The sequence below is a fragment of the Phoxinus phoxinus genome (assembly GCF_949152265.1).
Source record: "Phoxinus phoxinus genome assembly, chromosome: 23".
Taxonomy (NCBI): Eukaryota; Metazoa; Chordata; class Actinopteri; order Cypriniformes; family Leuciscidae; genus Phoxinus; species Phoxinus phoxinus.
Window position 1 is genome coordinate 13,386,828 of NC_136898.1, and position 16,890 is coordinate 13,403,717.

The 16,890-nt window shown below is 35.7% G+C and overlaps 1 protein-coding gene across 1 annotated transcript in view; it reads right to left on the reverse strand.

Moving 5' to 3' along the window:
- Nucleotides 1-5,211: 5,211 nt before the first annotated feature.
- The window catches only part of frem2a (FRAS1 related extracellular matrix 2a), a 56,407-nt gene continuing 44,728 nt past the window's right edge, over nucleotides 5,212-16,890 (reverse strand). Inside the window, exons 14-25 of the mRNA XM_079598684.1 lie at nucleotides 16,262-16,565; nucleotides 15,940-16,071; nucleotides 14,057-14,388; nucleotides 11,877-12,069; nucleotides 10,929-11,033; nucleotides 10,801-10,830; nucleotides 10,569-10,696; nucleotides 9,574-9,708; nucleotides 8,863-8,989; nucleotides 8,378-8,565; nucleotides 7,658-7,804; nucleotides 5,212-7,542 (exon numbers count right to left, since the gene is read on the reverse strand). Coding sequence (XP_079454810.1) covers nucleotides 7,042-7,542; nucleotides 7,658-7,804; nucleotides 8,378-8,565; nucleotides 8,863-8,989; nucleotides 9,574-9,708; nucleotides 10,569-10,696; nucleotides 10,801-10,830; nucleotides 10,929-11,033; nucleotides 11,877-12,069; nucleotides 14,057-14,388; nucleotides 15,940-16,071; nucleotides 16,262-16,565 — 2,322 coding nt within the window. The 3' untranslated portion in view covers nucleotides 5,212-7,041. The remainder of the gene's footprint in view (nucleotides 7,543-7,657; nucleotides 7,805-8,377; nucleotides 8,566-8,862; nucleotides 8,990-9,573; nucleotides 9,709-10,568; nucleotides 10,697-10,800; nucleotides 10,831-10,928; nucleotides 11,034-11,876; nucleotides 12,070-14,056; nucleotides 14,389-15,939; nucleotides 16,072-16,261; nucleotides 16,566-16,890) is intronic.

The following is a 16,890-nucleotide window of genomic DNA, read 5'->3' on the forward strand; positions in this document are numbered from 1 at the left end:
GTGGATGGAGCTTAACTGCCATCAGTTTAAAGAATATCTTTTGCCTTTTAACAATGATAGGAAAGTATGAAAAAAACAAAAAAACGATGACCCGGGACCTGTCGTCAAAATCCCAAAAGTATGAAAAAACAAAAAAACATGACCCGGGACTTGAACTCAATTTCTTTGTGGATGGAGCTTAACTGCCATCAGTTTAAAGAATATATTTTGCCTTTTAACAATGATAGGAAAGTATGAAAAAAAAAAAAAAAAACGATGACCCGGGACCTGTCGTCAAAATCCCAAAAGTATGAAAAAAAAAAAAAAAAAAAAAAAACATGACCCGGGACTTGAACTCAATTTCTTTGTGGATGGAGCTTAACTGCCATCAGTTTAAAGAATATCTTTTTCCTTTTAACAAAGATAGGAAAGTATGAAAAAAAAAAAAAAAAACGATGACCCGGGACCTGTCGTCAAAATCCCAAAAGTATGAGAAAAAAAAAAAAAAAAAACATGACCCGGGACTTGAACTAAATTTTTTTTGTGGATGGAGCTTAACTGCCATCAGTTTAAAGAATATATTTTGCCTTTTAACCATGATAGGAAAGTATGAAAAAAAAAAAAAAAAAAACGATGACCCGGGACCTGTCGTCAAAATCCCAAAAGTATGAAAAAACAAAAAAACATGACCCGGGACTTGAACTCAATTTCTTTGTGGATGGAGCTTAACTGCCATCAGTTTAAAGAATATCTTTTGCCTTTTAACAATGATAGGAAAGTATGAAAAAAAAAAAAAAAAACGATGACCCGGGACCTGTCGTCAAAATCCCAAAAGTATGAAAAAAAAAAACATGACCCGGGACTTGAACTCAATTTTTTTTGTGGATGGAGCTTAACTGCCATCAGTTTAAAGAATATCTTTTGCCTTTTAACAATGATAGGAAAGTAAAAAAAACAAAAAAAAACGATGACCCGGGACCTGTCGTCAAAATCCCAAAAGTATGAAAAAACAAAAAAACAAAAAAAAACATGACCCGGGACTTGAACTCAATTTTTTTGTGGATGGAGCTTAACTGCCATCAGTTTAAAGAATATATTTTGCCTTTTAACCATGATAGGAAAGTATGAAAAAAAAACAAAAAACGATGACCCGGGACCTGTCGTCAAAATCCCAAAAGTATGAAAAAACAAAAAAACATGACCCGGGACTTGAACTCAATTTTTTTGTGGATGGAGCTTAACTGCTATCAGTTTAAAGAATATCTTTTGCCTTTTAACAATGATAGGAAAGTATGAAAAAAAAAAAAAAAAAAAAACGATGACCCGGGACCTGTCGTCAAAATCCCAAAAGTATGAAAAAAAAAAAAAAAAAAAACATGACCCGGGACTTGAACTCAATTTTTTTGTGGATGGAGCTTAACTGCCATCAGTTTAAAGAATATCTTTTGCCTTTTAACAATGATAGGAAAGTATGAAAAAAAAACAAAAAACGATGACCCGGGACCTGTCGTCAAAATCCCAAAAGTATGAAAAAACGAAAAAACAAAAAAACAAAAAAAAAACATGACCCGGGACTTGAACTCAATTTCTTTGTGGATGGAGCTTAACTGCCATCAGTTTAAAGAATATCTTTTGCCTTTTAACAATGATAGGAAAGTATGAAAAAAAAAAAAAAACGATGACCCGGGACCTGTCGTCAAAATCCCAAAAGTATGAAAAAAAAAAACCATGACCCGGGACTTGAACTCAATTTTTTTGTGGATGGAGCTTAACTGCCATCAGTTTAAAGAATATATTTTGCCTTTTAACCATGATAGGAAAGTATGAAAAAAAAACAAAAAACGATGACCCGGGACCTGTCGTCAAAATCCCAAAAGTATGAAAAAAAAAAACATGACCCGGGACTTGAACTCAATTTCTTTGTGGATGGAGCTTAACTGCCATCAGTTTAAAGAATATCTTTTGCCTTTTAACAATGATAGGAAAGTATATATATAAAAAAAAAAAAAAACGATGACCCGGGACCTGTCGTCAAAATCCCAAAAGTATGAAAAAAAAAAAAAAAAAAAACATGACCCGGGACTTGAACTCAATTTTTTTGTGGATGGAGCTTAACTGCCATCAGTTTAAAGAATATCTTTTGCCTTTTAACAATGATAGGAAAGTATGAAAAAAAAAAAAAACGATGACCCGGGACCTGTCGTCAAAATCCCAAAAGTATGAAAAAAAAAAAACATGACCCTGGACTTGAACTCAATTTTTTTGTGGATGGAGCTTAACTGCCATCAGTTTAAAGAATATCTTTTGCCTTTTAACAATGATAGGAAAGTATGAAAAAAACAAAAAAACGATGACCCGGGACCTGTCGTCAAAATCCCAAAAGTATGAAAAAAAAAAAAAACATGACCCGGGACTTGAACTCGATTTTTTTGTGGATGGAGCTTAACTGCCATCAGTTTAAAGAATATCTTTTGCCTTTTAACAATGATAGGAAAGTATGAAAAAAAAAAAAAAAAAAAAAAAAACGATGACCCGGGACCTGTCGTCAAAATCCCAAAAGTATGAAAAAACAAAAAAACAAAAAAAAACGATGACCCGGGACCTGTCGTCAAAATCCCAAAAGTATGAAAAAACAAAAAAACATGACCCGGGACTTGAACTCAATTTTTTTGTGGATGGAGCTTAACTGCTATCAGTTTAAAGAATATCTTTTGCCTTTTAACAATGATAGGAAAGTATGAAAAAAAAAAAAAAAAAAAAACGATGACCCGGGACCTGTCGTCAAAATCCCAAAAGTATGAAAAAAAAAAAAAAAAAAAACATGACCCGGGACTTGAACTCAATTTTTTTGTGGATGGAGCTTAACTGCCATCAGTTTAAAGAATATCTTTTGCCTTTTAACAATGATAGGAAAGTATGAAAAAAAAACAAAAAACGATGACCCGGGACCTGTCGTCAAAATCCCAAAAGTATGAAAAAACGAAAAAACAAAAAAACAAAAAAAAAACATGACCCGGGACTTGAACTCAATTTCTTTGTGGATGGAGCTTAACTGCCATCAGTTTAAAGAATATCTTTTGCCTTTTAACAATGATAGGAAAGTATGAAAAAAAAAAAAAAACGATGACCCGGGACCTGTCGTCAAAATCCCAAAAGTATGAAAAAAAAAAACCATGACCCGGGACTTGAACTCAATTTTTTTGTGGATGGAGCTTAACTGCCATCAGTTTAAAGAATATATTTTGCCTTTTAACCATGATAGGAAAGTATGAAAAAAAAACAAAAAACGATGACCCGGGACCTGTCGTCAAAATCCCAAAAGTATGAAAAAAAAAAACATGACCCGGGACTTGAACTCAATTTCTTTGTGGATGGAGCTTAACTGCCATCAGTTTAAAGAATATCTTTTGCCTTTTAACAATGATAGGAAAGTATATATATAAAAAAAAAAAAAAACGATGACCCGGGACCTGTCGTCAAAATCCCAAAAGTATGAAAAAAAAAAAAAAAAAAAACATGACCCGGGACTTGAACTCAATTTTTTTGTGGATGGAGCTTAACTGCCATCAGTTTAAAGAATATCTTTTGCCTTTTAACAATGATAGGAAAGTATGAAAAAAAAAAAAAACGATGACCCGGGACCTGTCGTCAAAATCCCAAAAGTATGAAAAAAAAAAAACATGACCCTGGACTTGAACTCAATTTTTTTGTGGATGGAGCTTAACTGCCATCAGTTTAAAGAATATCTTTTGCCTTTTAACAATGATAGGAAAGTATGAAAAAAACAAAAAAACGATGACCCGGGACCTGTCGTCAAAATCCCAAAAGTATGAAAAAAAAAAAAAACATGACCCGGGACTTGAACTCGATTTTTTTGTGGATGGAGCTTAACTGCCATCAGTTTAAAGAATATCTTTTGCCTTTTAACAATGATAGGAAAGTATGAAAAAAAAAAAAAAAAAAAAAAAAAACGATGACCCGGGACCTGTCGTCAAAATCCCAAAAGTATGAAAAAACAAAAAAACAAAAAAAAACGATGACCCGGGACCTGTCGTCAAAATCCCAAAAGTATGAAAAAAAAAAAAAAAAAAAAAAAACATGACCCGGGACTTGAACTCAATTTCTTTGTGGATGGAGCTTAACTGCCATCAGTTTAAAGAATATCTTTTTCCTTTTAACAAAGATAGGAAAGTATGAAAAAAAAAAAAAAAAACGATGACCCGGGGGACCTGTCGTCAAAATCCCAAAAGTATGAGAAAAAAAAAAAAAAAAAACATGACCCGGGACTTGAACTAAATTTTTTTTGTGGATGGAGCTTAACTGCCATCAGTTTAAAGAATATATTTTGCCTTTTAACCATGATAGGAAAGTATGAAAAAAAAAAAAAAAAAAACGATGACCCGGGACCTGTCGTCAAAATCCCAAAAGTATGAAAAAACAAAAAAACATGACCCGGGACTTGAACTCAATTTCTTTGTGGATGGAGCTTAACTGCCATCAGTTTAAAGAATATCTTTTGCCTTTTAACAATGATAGGAAAGTATGAAAAAAAAAAAAAAAAACGATGACCCGGGGGACCTGTCGTCAAAATCCCAAAAGTATGAGAAAAAAAAAAAAAAAAAACATGACCCGGGACTTGAACTAAATTTTTTTTGTGGATGGAGCTTAACTGCCATCAGTTTAAAGAATATATTTTGCCTTTTAACCATGATAGGAAAGTATGAAAAAAAAACAAAAAAAAACGATGACCCGGGACCTGTCGTCAAAATCCCAAAAGTATGAAAAAACAAAAAAACATGACCCGGGACTTGAACTCAATTTCTTTCCCCCACCCTCAATATGAGAGGTTTTGATGCAGTGGCTTAAAAAAAGGCTGATTCCATTTTTTTGTGTTGATGGAGCTTAACTGCCATCAGTTTAAAGAATATTTTTTGAATTTTAATCATGATCGGACAGTATGGGATTAAAAAAAAATTATGAGCCGGGACAATGTCAATGCTTAGAACACTAAGCTATACCTTTGACCTAGTAACCAACGTTCTTTAAAATATCTAGTTTTGTGTTCAGCAAAACACAGAAACTCATACAGGTTTGGAACAACATGAGGGTGAGTAAACGATGACAGAATTTTCATTTTTGGGTATCCCTTTAAGTACAACTGAACAGCACATTGTCGGCACAGTAATAAGACTTTCAAAGTTTTCAAGTTTTAAGACTTTATTTTGTGCTTCAAGGCCCAGTACATAAAAATGCGTTTTAGCATTGGAAATATTTAGCTGTGAACCATGTACAAAAACACAATATCTCACCATAAATACCATTTCAAACAAAGAATATTTCATTGTGCCCAAAATGTCATGCTCATGTCTGTTAATCAGCCTCACAATCCTCTGTGAAAATGGAAACAATCCACCAATTTTATTGCATAGCACATTTCTTTTTAAATATTATCAGCCTGATGAGGAATATATTTGTCAGGAGGAGAAATGAATTTGACAATATGATGCTGGTTTTTCATAGATCAGTTCTAGACTAATAAACATGTGGATATGTTTTTTAAATGCATACACAAACGCTTGAAGTGTCAGAGAAGACAACAAACATGTGATAGTTGATACAAAAGTGGACCTGGTCTGGAAAAAAGCAACTGCAAGAGATTTGTGACTGCAAAACACAGTGAAACACAAAAATGTGGAAATCTGAGGGATTTCCAGTGTCACAGTTTTCCCCTTATTTTAAAACAACACTCAATGAGATAAGACGGCAATATTTAATGCATGCGGCTCTCATGAATAACACTTAAATTATAAAAAACACATATTAATAAAAACAGCAGCAACAAGATGAAATTTGACAACATCTGACAGACTGAATGTAAACTTTCTGACAACAACTATTGGACAGTTTGATATGAAATGCATATTCAGCATTTCTCCATTGAGAGCTTGGCACTTGCTGTTAAAAAACAGCATAATATGTAAAACACACTGAGCAGTTGAGAAAGTAAGTCATATTCTCCAAAGACATCACATATCCCAAAATACAGTAGGCAATGCTGTAATACAAGTAAATATGTAATACTTGAGATAAAGGTGAACTACACAATATCAGTGTAAGTGTTGTGATCAGTTCGTTTGAGTGCACCATTTCATTAACAATGATTCTCAGGACATGTATTTTTCCCTTTCAGAAACGTATTTTCTGTAAATGCCTCGTTATTATCAATACAGTGGTAGATATAGTAAAGTGAGGGGTTCTAAGAGGGAGTTTCTTTAAAATGTAGACTTTTTTTATGAACTTTCATACACTGAATAATCACTGTGTATGTGCTATAGAAATACACAAAAGATTGTATTATTAGTAACAAATTAAAGGTTGGATAGAAATAAATTACCTCAGGGTAATAAAGATAATTTCTTTCTTTCTTTCTTTCTTTCTTTCTTTCTTTCTTTCTTTCTTTCTTTCTTTCTTTCTTTCTTTCTTTCTTTCTTTCTTTCTTTCTTTCTTTCTTTCTTTCTGTTTGTTTTTTTATTCTTATTGGAGGTCTTTTTATATTGTTGATTTAAAACGTTGAAATATTGAAAACAAGGATTTTTTTTTCCATGATTAAAAAAGTTATTTTGGTATTTCGGAATTGAATGGAAATAAAATGGAACCAAATTAGCTCCCGTTTCTGTTAATACATTACATTTCATTTATAAAAAAGAATAGGCTTTTTAGGTTTGTTTATTTGTTACAGTTATTATTTGATTTTGATTTATTTGATTTAAATTTATTTATTTTAATTGATTTTGATGTCAATTTTTTGGACCACACGTCACCTGGCACACCTCAACAATTAATAGCTGGACGAGCAAAATCCAGAATGAAAACATACAATGTCACTTGGCCATGGCATGAGGAGTGGATGGCGATTTCTTTGGGCTGGTGATGAACTGGGTCGTGAGATCTCTGTAAGATAAAACCTGTGAGAGGCACTTGTTTAAAACAAAGAAAACAAAACATGATCCGATGAATGACTAATTAAGGAGAACAGCACGGTCTCCAAGTAGTCCTAGTCCTTCAGACCTCCGAGCTGTCTCCATTATCAAGGCTACATCGAACTATAACAGGCTGCAGGCTGGACGAGACACTCAGGCCCTTTTTTGCAGGTGTCCGCCTTGAGCGAACCATCAGTGCCAACACTACACCCACGAGGATGGTGAGAAGCAGTCCCACGAGGACTCCCGCCACCGTTACCGCGTCCTCTTTGGCATCTCGCCCACTGAGCTCCCGTGGAGACAGTCCATCCGCGAACAGCTCCTCCCCGGGCGCAGACCGCCGCTGCCTGCGGTCCAGAGCGACGCGCATGATATTCGTCCCTCGGTTGTTGTCGGGTCCGATCTCCTCCGCTAGTATCGGGACGTCTCTGTTGGACCGTCTGGAGCGTCCTCTGGCCTCCGCGAGGTCACCTGATGTTATTGAGTGGTACTCCACACTTCGCTTGCCAATGCCACGCTTGGCGTTGTCTTTTGAACGCACAGTGTAGATGGTGTGAATGAACCACTCTCTCCCAACTGCCACCTACAGAACAGAAGGACAATAGAGGATTTCATCAAGTCACGCTGATTGACTTATTAAACGTCACAGATCTGTATGTGATCACACCATAACTGATGAAGGTTTAAAAGGATTAGACCTGGAAAAGGGGAGTAGAATCCAGTCTGAATCCGTCAGATCCTGGCTGCTTCACCAGAGAGAGGGCAGAGGGGTCATCTACAGCCAGCAGGGCTTTGAAACCCATGTCCCCAAAACTCTTGGCCTGAGTCTCGGGCTGGGCTTTGTCCTAGAAGCAAGGTGAAGTCATGGGACTTTAGACACACTGTATACATTTTAGAAAAAATTCTCAACAGACCACTTTTAAAAAGTATATCAATTAAATTATATTATGCAATATAAAATGTATTCAAATAATATTTCATTTGTTATAAAATAAAATATAAACAAAAATATTATTTGCATGTATTTTATTTTGCAGACTAAAATATAGTTGTTTAGTATTACTTATAAACTATTAAATTATTTATTCATATTTATAACTTTTGTATTTTCAGTTTTCATTTTAATTTCAATTTAAGTTTTAATAATTTTGCTTTTGCCATTAATATGTGCTTTTGCCATTATTATTTAGCTTTAATTTATATTTAGTTCAGTTTTTGTTTTAGTAATTTTAAACTAAAAAAAAGGTTTAAAAGTGGAAATTTTGCTTTGACAATTAACTGAAACTAAAATAAGTTAGTTTTTTATAGATTTTTTATAATATGTTTTTATATTATTTAATTTATTTCCACTTATTTCAATTTATGAAAATTCTTTTCATTCTTTTTTAGTTTGAGTTGACAATAACAATACTGCTCACAATAATTTTGAATCGGTAGAGCAGGGACGGGGAGTCTGCAAGGCATCCAAACTCCGATTTGGTGGGGTTGTATTTAGGAACATATCCGTCAGCTCCGGTGCACAGATACACCTTTTCGATGTTACAGTAGAAAGAGTCCCCCAGGTTCTGCACAGGGTCCACCATCACTCGTCCATAGATTGTGTCGCCTTGAGGAGAACAAGCTCAGTGTCAGTATAACCCAGAAAATAAACTTAAACAACCTAGATCTTTACACGTTCTGATGAAACCATAACTGATGTTTGTCCGTCCAAAACCCCGCTTTCATGCCATACAATGCTAGGACGTTGCAATGTGGTGGTCAGTGTGGTTTTCAGTGCATTGCTAGGTAGTTCCTATGGTGTTCTGGGTAGTTACTAACATTCAAGTAAGCAACTACATACCTACAAATACCGGTACTTTAAGAAATAGCCTCTTGGTTTGATTAAGTTATACAGTAGACATACCCGCAGAGAAAGCCGCATCACTCTCCTGACCGAAACCCATAGATCCATCTGACAGCCACAACGCCTTCTTAGACAACAGGAACATCTGTGTGTTTAGACTAAACTCCACAGCGACAGGGTCACTCACCTAAACAAAGTAAAGACATGAATGCTTCTTTAGAAGAGCTTCAGGTTTAACTGATACAATATATTACAAATACACGTTTTTTGATATACAAGCAACTCATATATATATATACTGGAATTTTTCCTCATTTAATACAATTTTCTTCTATTACAGATTATATTATAAACATAAGTTGAGTGAGCATTTGAAATTAAGATGAATTTAAGAATTTATTTCAAAGGACATAGGCTCATTTTCCAAGTTTTATCGTTTTCTGTAGTTACATCGTGTACTATATATTGGCATAGAAAACTGAAGAAAACATAGAAAATGCAACTTTTCATTTTCTGTCAGTCTTAAAGTTTTAAATAGAAAAAACATCAAAACTCTTTGGTCATTTTTTTGAGAGACATGCTAACGGTCTAATCAGATTCAATGATCTATGCTAAGCTATGCTAAAAGTGCTACCGCCAGACCCGGAGATCGGCTGAATGGATTCGAAAACGGTAGAACGCAACTGTTTAACTCTAGGGGAGTTGGAAAATGAGCCTATTTCCAAAAAAAGTGGAGTGTTCCTTTAAAGACGGAATAATTTTTTTGTTTACCTGCTGGAAGCGGATGTCGAGATCAAAAGTGACGGGCTCTCTAGGGTTGCAGACCGGAGGAACGGTGTACTCCACATTCAGCGCTGTTGTACAGGGGATCAACTTCACTGTGTACTTGCCCGAATAATCACGAACCTGCGGGTCACAGGCACACAGGTATCATACATACATGCTTAACATTGCATTAGTTGTTTTACATTCGCTTTTCACAAATCTTCAGGACCCAGATTTTACATTGGACAACAAGTGGCGACCCAATAAAACCATAATTGTTTAACATACAAAATAAACAAAACTTGACATAATCTTGTAAAGCCTGACATATGAAATAGTCAGAAAAATCAAATGAACTTTTAAATGTAATAATTATTCGACTATTGTTCTATATGTCAGGCTTTACAAGATTAGGTACACTTGCGTTTAATGGTTTGTTGAACCAAATATTCCACAAAAAAATGCATTTGTGTTTTTTGTTGAGTACCATATTTGATAAATCCGGCTTTTATGGCTCATATTGTATGATATTGGAGAATATGGAGCTCATACTCCCAAGAAAAAACACCCCATTTTTATTCAAAGTATACAATTTGGTGAAGTTGCTGATATTTATATGGCAAAAAAAGTCAAATTAAATCCTGATAGCTTGTAATAGAGGTCAATCAGGTCTTTATAACAGTAGAGCACACTACTTACATAACAAGCATATACATATCAGTTGTCATTCTATATCTCCCAATAATATATTTTATGTAATATGCAAGACAACATTTAATTGCTTAGTTTTATGATCAAAGCCCTGTAGTTTTATTATGGAGGTAAAACATATAATGATTACAATGCAATGCAATACAATGATGATTGATAGATGTACAACCGCATTTTCCTCAAAAGCTTGATGCATCATATTTGATACTCACATTTTAACATGATTTTTCATTAATAAATAAATAATTATATAAATTATATAAAAACTGGGGAAAGAGCGATCAACTCACAGCAAAGTCTGATATGAACATCCACTGCTGGATGGGCTGGCTGTAGGTCGGCTCAGTCCTAACCAGAGTGAGGTTAAAGGTCAAGCCTGGGTGGTCTGCACTCAACACTATGGACTTCACAGAGGATTCTGGGTAATCAGGTGAGAGATAGCAAGTTAATTTAATCAATTCAACCAATAGAAACATTTTGGCATTAGTTCCATATGCTATGTACATGATCTTTTGATTCTACCTGCAGTCTTCAGACCCCTCAAATTTGCAGCTGGAAAGAAAAGCTCTTTATTATAATAAGCATTTATAAATAGGAACATAATGAATAAGATTTCATATTTAGAAGGCGTGTAGAGAAGGGAGATTTACCAGCGTGTACCGTTACAAACAAGCCTCTGAAGCGAGCTTCTGTGCGGAAGTTCACCACAAGCCTCCCCTGCTCATTAATCCGCATGCTGGTTGGATATAAAGCTCCTGCAGATTAAACATGCTCCAATATGAATATCGTTTCATTATAAATATTCTATGACTTTTCACTTAAAGTTCCAATTTCCACACCCTGCACTAGTTCTGCATTTCTCTACATGTCCACATGTGACATCAGTTATTGTGCTTTCCATTTCCATGACAGCCAAACATAACATAAACATTACTGTACTGTAGTGTACACAAATAACAAAAATATATTAAAAATATGATTTTATGTTTGTAGAAAAGGTGTAAAATTACCCTTATTTGAACTCTCTCTAAACACAATAAAAGAGAGAGAAAAGGAGAAATTATGGCATTAACACCAGTTGTAAATGGGGAAAAGGTCATTTAAGAGACACAATAAAATATTGTAAACTATTATAAGATAGAATTTAAAACTAGAATGATTTTTTTATAACATTAATATAACATATAACAGTGTACTGTATCATTTATATAACATTTTGCTCTTCTTAGAGCAGAGGTTTTCAAACTGGGGTCCGGGACCCTCAGAGGGCCGCAAGAGACTGCTAAAGGGTCCGTGGAAAAGTATGTACACGTGTAAATAAATAATACATCTAACAGGACAGTATTATAGTGAGTAGAAAAATAATAAGTGAAAATATTTACACATTTGTAATGTAAATTTTTTACAGTATGAATTGTATTAAAAATACATGAAAATATATAGCTGCCTTTTAAATTTTAATGGGGGTGCCTCGCACAAAGATGGTCATATTTGTGAGTCAATGACATCTAAAAGATTGGATACCCCTTAAATACCCCCTTTTGGTGGAAAATATTTTTTTTACAGATGATAAATAAATTTGGAGCTCAAAGACTTGCCTTGCAGTTCTGCCTGCGGAGGGCTGCCGACACCGTCCTTCCACAAGATGGCAGTGTCGTACACGAAGGTGAGCCGCAGCTCAGAATGCAGGTCGAAGTGTTGCCAGCCTCCTGCGCCCACAGGGGAATGAAACACGTATGAGACGTGGAGAGGGACTCGCAGGGTCACGTACGACTGCACCAGGTTCAGCACCTTTTAAAAACACATTCAAATAATACTGTTGATGAATACAAACACTGCAAAATGCAAAAACACTCTGTAAAGGTGGTAAGGAGTGTGATATTTCCGAAACACGCTCTAAGATATTGACCAATCACAACACACTGGTCCAACTGACCAATCAGAGCACATTGCGCTTTTCGGAAGGAGGGGCTACATAAAGACAGGAACTAAACTGAGCATTACCGACAGACTGCGAAGAAAGCTGCTTCAAAAATGTCAAATATATGAAAAATAGAGGTTGCTATTAATCAGTGCTGGCTGTTAGACAAAGTAAAGTTCATCAATAAGCCAGGAAGCATTTTGTCTGAGGAAAAGATTAGCTGTCTCAAAGCATAATCTGTTTTGATTGAATGAAACATTTGCTAATTTACATAGTCAATTATAATCAAAATACCATGATATAAAAATGTGCTCCTCGGTAATGAGGCCAGTCTGAACACCTGCTGGACTGGGTTTAATCAAGACGGGAAAAATCCCCATGAACATTGTCAAAATCCCATCCTGAGGGAAAGAAGAGAAAGGCTTTTCATATTCAACGCGCTCAATATCCTCAGTAGAATCCGAGTACGTCCTTTAGATGAAGGGTTTTGAATTCACATCTTGCTTTATGGAGCTATTGCAGATTTGAAGGCTTATGTTTGTAATGACATAGATCATTCAGACATTTAGACCCTAGATTACGAAGGGGAGCCATTGAAGCAAGACCTTAAATTCAGAAATGAAATGAATGAACACAAAAGCTCTGCGGGTTACAGCCGAGTCAGTCTCCTCTTCTGTTGAGAACATTGAGGAGTGTGGCAGAAATAAATCCTGAGTGCTATGGCTGCCAGTTTATGCTGTGCATAATAATAGATGAAAACAAAGAAAAGTCCAAAAGCAGAACCCCACCTATGGAGACGTGTGTGTTCATGGAGAGGTGTTAATCAATTAGATGTAACTAGGATATCTGTTTAAACATGATAGGCTGAATTTATACCACATTCTCTTAATGTCTCTTAATTCTTTAAAGCAAATGTCACCGTTTATGCACACAAACAAACGCACACACGCACCCCAGTTAAATTTTGACTGAACAAAAAACAGAGAATACAGATACAATTCACATAAAAATGACATGAATTACAATATGTATTAGATTTATTTTCCATATACACAAACGTTCAAAAGTTTGGGGTCGGTAAGATTTTTTAATGCTTCAGAAAGAAGACCCTTATGGTCACCACGGCTGAATTTATTGGATCAATATGACAGTAAACAGTAATAATGTGAAATATTATAAAAATTTAAAATAAAAGGTTTCCATTTAAATATACATCTTAAAATGTCATTTAATCCTGTGATCAAAGCTGAATTTTCAGCATCAGTCTTCAGTGTCACATGATCCTTCAGAAATCATTCTAATATGCTGATTTGCTGCTCGAGAAGCGTTTCTTATTCTCAATGTTGGAAACAGTTGTGCTGCTTAATATTTGTGTGGAAACTGTGATCATTTTTTTTTTTTTTTACTGGATTCTTCAATAAATAGAAAGCTCAAAAGAACAGCATTTATTTGAAATGGAAATGCACTCACTGTCACTTTAATGCGTCTTTGAAAAAAAAAAAAAAAGGCGACAACAACAATTTTACTGACTCGAAACTTTTGAACGTTTTGAGTGTATAAAAGCGGCCCAGATATAACCGAAAATGTCAGATTCACGTAATTTTGACAACAACAATATTTTTTTTTTCTAAATTGGGTTACTTTGACAGTGTTACCCTAAGGGCCTGTAGATCTGGCTAAAACTATAGTGGTATAAACACGTCTACAAAAGTGAAGAGATAAATGAGGAACCGGATATCTATTGTCTTCTCAAACCTAGGAATTCGTTTAAATGCGCTTTTTAGCTGTAGGACAAGAACAGCTGCGATTTATGAAACACTAATCATTAGAATTCTGAAAGCTGCGTCGACGTCTCACCTGCCCATCTGTTCCGATCGTTCCCCCGCAGTCTGTGAGCAGCTCAGACATGTCATAATAATTCACAAACTCCCACAGACAGGCCTCCACGTTCAGGTTCCTGTAGAAGCGCAGAGTGCTCTGGCCTCTGACGACAGGGCTGTACTGATATGGCAGAGTCTCACCGACGCTCTCTATATTCCGGGTGGCCTTGGTTAGAAAGCCATGTCGTGTGGACACCTCATTAAAGTCCAGCAGATTGGAACACCTGTGGTTTCCCACTCGAGTGCCATCGGGGCTCAGAGTCAGCTCAAAGTTGGACAGCGCACGAGTGGAGACCACAGGGAGCATGCCTGGAGCACATAGAAAATAAATGACAATTAACAAACTGAAATCACATTCATTATACCGCCTTGTTAAAGAAGAACAGGTCATAACATTATTTATAAGATAAACCACTGAAATATGAATTTGAAAAAGAAAAAATCTGCATCCTAAAGAAAATATAAGGTATGGTTCACCCAAAAATGTGCTTATTTTCCTGAATGATGTTATTTTTTATGTTGAACACAAAAAGGAGATATTTTGAAGAATGTGAATGCTCCTCTTTTCTATGTAACATTTTAGCAATCAAAACAACAACAAAAAAATCCATAGAAAAGTAGAAAAGTGTGCACTATTTTCCTAATCTTTTAAAGCTATATATTCAAACTTTATCACCATACACATTCTATACTTGGATATTAGTGTAAATGAGATGTGAGAGCTACTGCAGACAGGAAGATATTCATTTAATAGTGTCTTACATTTTGATCTTTTCCTCACACAAAGCTATCATATAGTTTCAGAGGACGAGAAATATTTGTTTATGCTGGACAATCCAAAAAACAACAACAATATTGAAATTTTTATAGCTTTTCATTCTTTGACATCTTTATTTCTTCTGTGAAATTTTTGAAGATTGTGTTTTGAACAACATTAGGGTAAATAATGATAGATTTATTTTACGTGAAAATCTTTATATGTGACCCTGGATCACAAAACCAGTCACAAGTCGCATGGGTATATTTGTGGCAATAGCCAACAATACCATTGTAAGGGTCAGAATTATCGATTTTTCTTTTATGCCAAAAATCATTAGGATATTAAGTAAAGATCATGTTCCATGAAGATATTTTTTAACTTTCCTACCGTAAATATAAAAAAGTGAATGCAGCACAATCGTAAACATAAATGGACAACTTTAAAGGCGATTTTTGTTTTTGCACCCTCAGATTCCAGATTTACAAATAGTTGTATCTCAGCCAAATATCGTCCTATCCTAACAAACCATACATCAATAGACATCTTATTTAATCAGCTTTTGGATGATATATGAATCTCAATGTAAAATGACTCATGTGACTGGTTTTGTGGTACAGGGCCACATATTACACATTTTGTCATGCAGTAAAAGGATCTTTTAGTATTGTAGGAAAAGCTATGGAAAAGAACAGTTATTAACTTTTGATGAGTTAAGAAGGTAATATTAACGCAACCATAATTGGTCTTGCTTGGCCTAGATTTTTGACGTGAAATATAACTTATGACAATTTATTCCCAAAATACTTTGCACCCTTTTATTACTTTCATCCCAGAAATCGTTTTGATGGTAGACAAACATGATTTTGATGGAAAACGTTGTTGGCAAATTTGTGTCATGACATTTTATATGTTTATGCATCTTTCAGACTTTGATTTAAGCTTTTGAAGAGAGCTGTAATATTTAGTCTTGACAGCAAATAACGCATAAATCCCAAAAGAATGCCACTTTCCCCCCAAAGGGAATATATGAGTAGGGTTTCTCGCGGAGAGGCTGAACTAAGCAAACAACCTGGCAGCCAGAGGGGAAATAACTCTCTCACCGTCTATGTGGGGCATGGTGACAGTAAGCTTGATGAGATTGGCATATTCGGAGTCTTCAGCGCCTGTATAACGTAGTTTGGCAGAAAAGGGCTCAGCACCTACTGTGCCCAATTTACGTGGCTGGCACATCCCTGCCCAGGAACATCAAAGACATGAAACATTACTTCAAGCATATTACCACCTACTGACAGTCTAATTCCACATAGCAAATAGTAAATTATAAACCAGCAGCTCAGGAAGAGCATAATGTTCTTTGGTGCTGCTATACAAAAGCAAAGCATTTTTATACGATCCCACTTAATGTAATGGTTTCGGGCTCACCTTCCTCCATGCTAATAGACACAATGGGGCTGCTCAGCTCCAGCCCCTCATCGCCATTAGAATTCACGGCACGGGCCGCGCACTGCACTCTAGAGCCCGCTTGGAAGTAAATGGAGTCTAGGGTGATCATCTTGGAAGACGTAAAGAAGGTATCGAAGTCAGCCTCTCGCATGGGGCTGGTGACGCCATCCGGACCACTGGGGGCGCTGATGAGCCATCGGTAACGAGTCAGTGTGTCGTTGATGCGTTCGCTAATGCAGATGGAACCTGTTTTGTCATAGTCGGGATATTTGGGGTTGCAGGCCTGGATAAGTCAGAGAAATAAACAAGGACAAGAAAGAACATAAGATAATGCAGCTTCAATGAAAACACTGCCGTTCAAAAGTTTGGGGTACGATTTTTTTAAAAGAAATGAAATGTGTGTGTGTGCGTGTTAATATTAGGGATGTCCCGATTTCAGTCAAGTTTTTTTGTGCCACAATCCGATCTGAGCATTTGATATTGATATATCTACCGATACTGAGTCCTGATCCGATACTGGTATTTTCCTAGTGATTGGCACACACTTCAAGTACATTAAAGTTATTCAAATCCATCCAATGTATACAGGGACGTACAGAGAGTCGTGG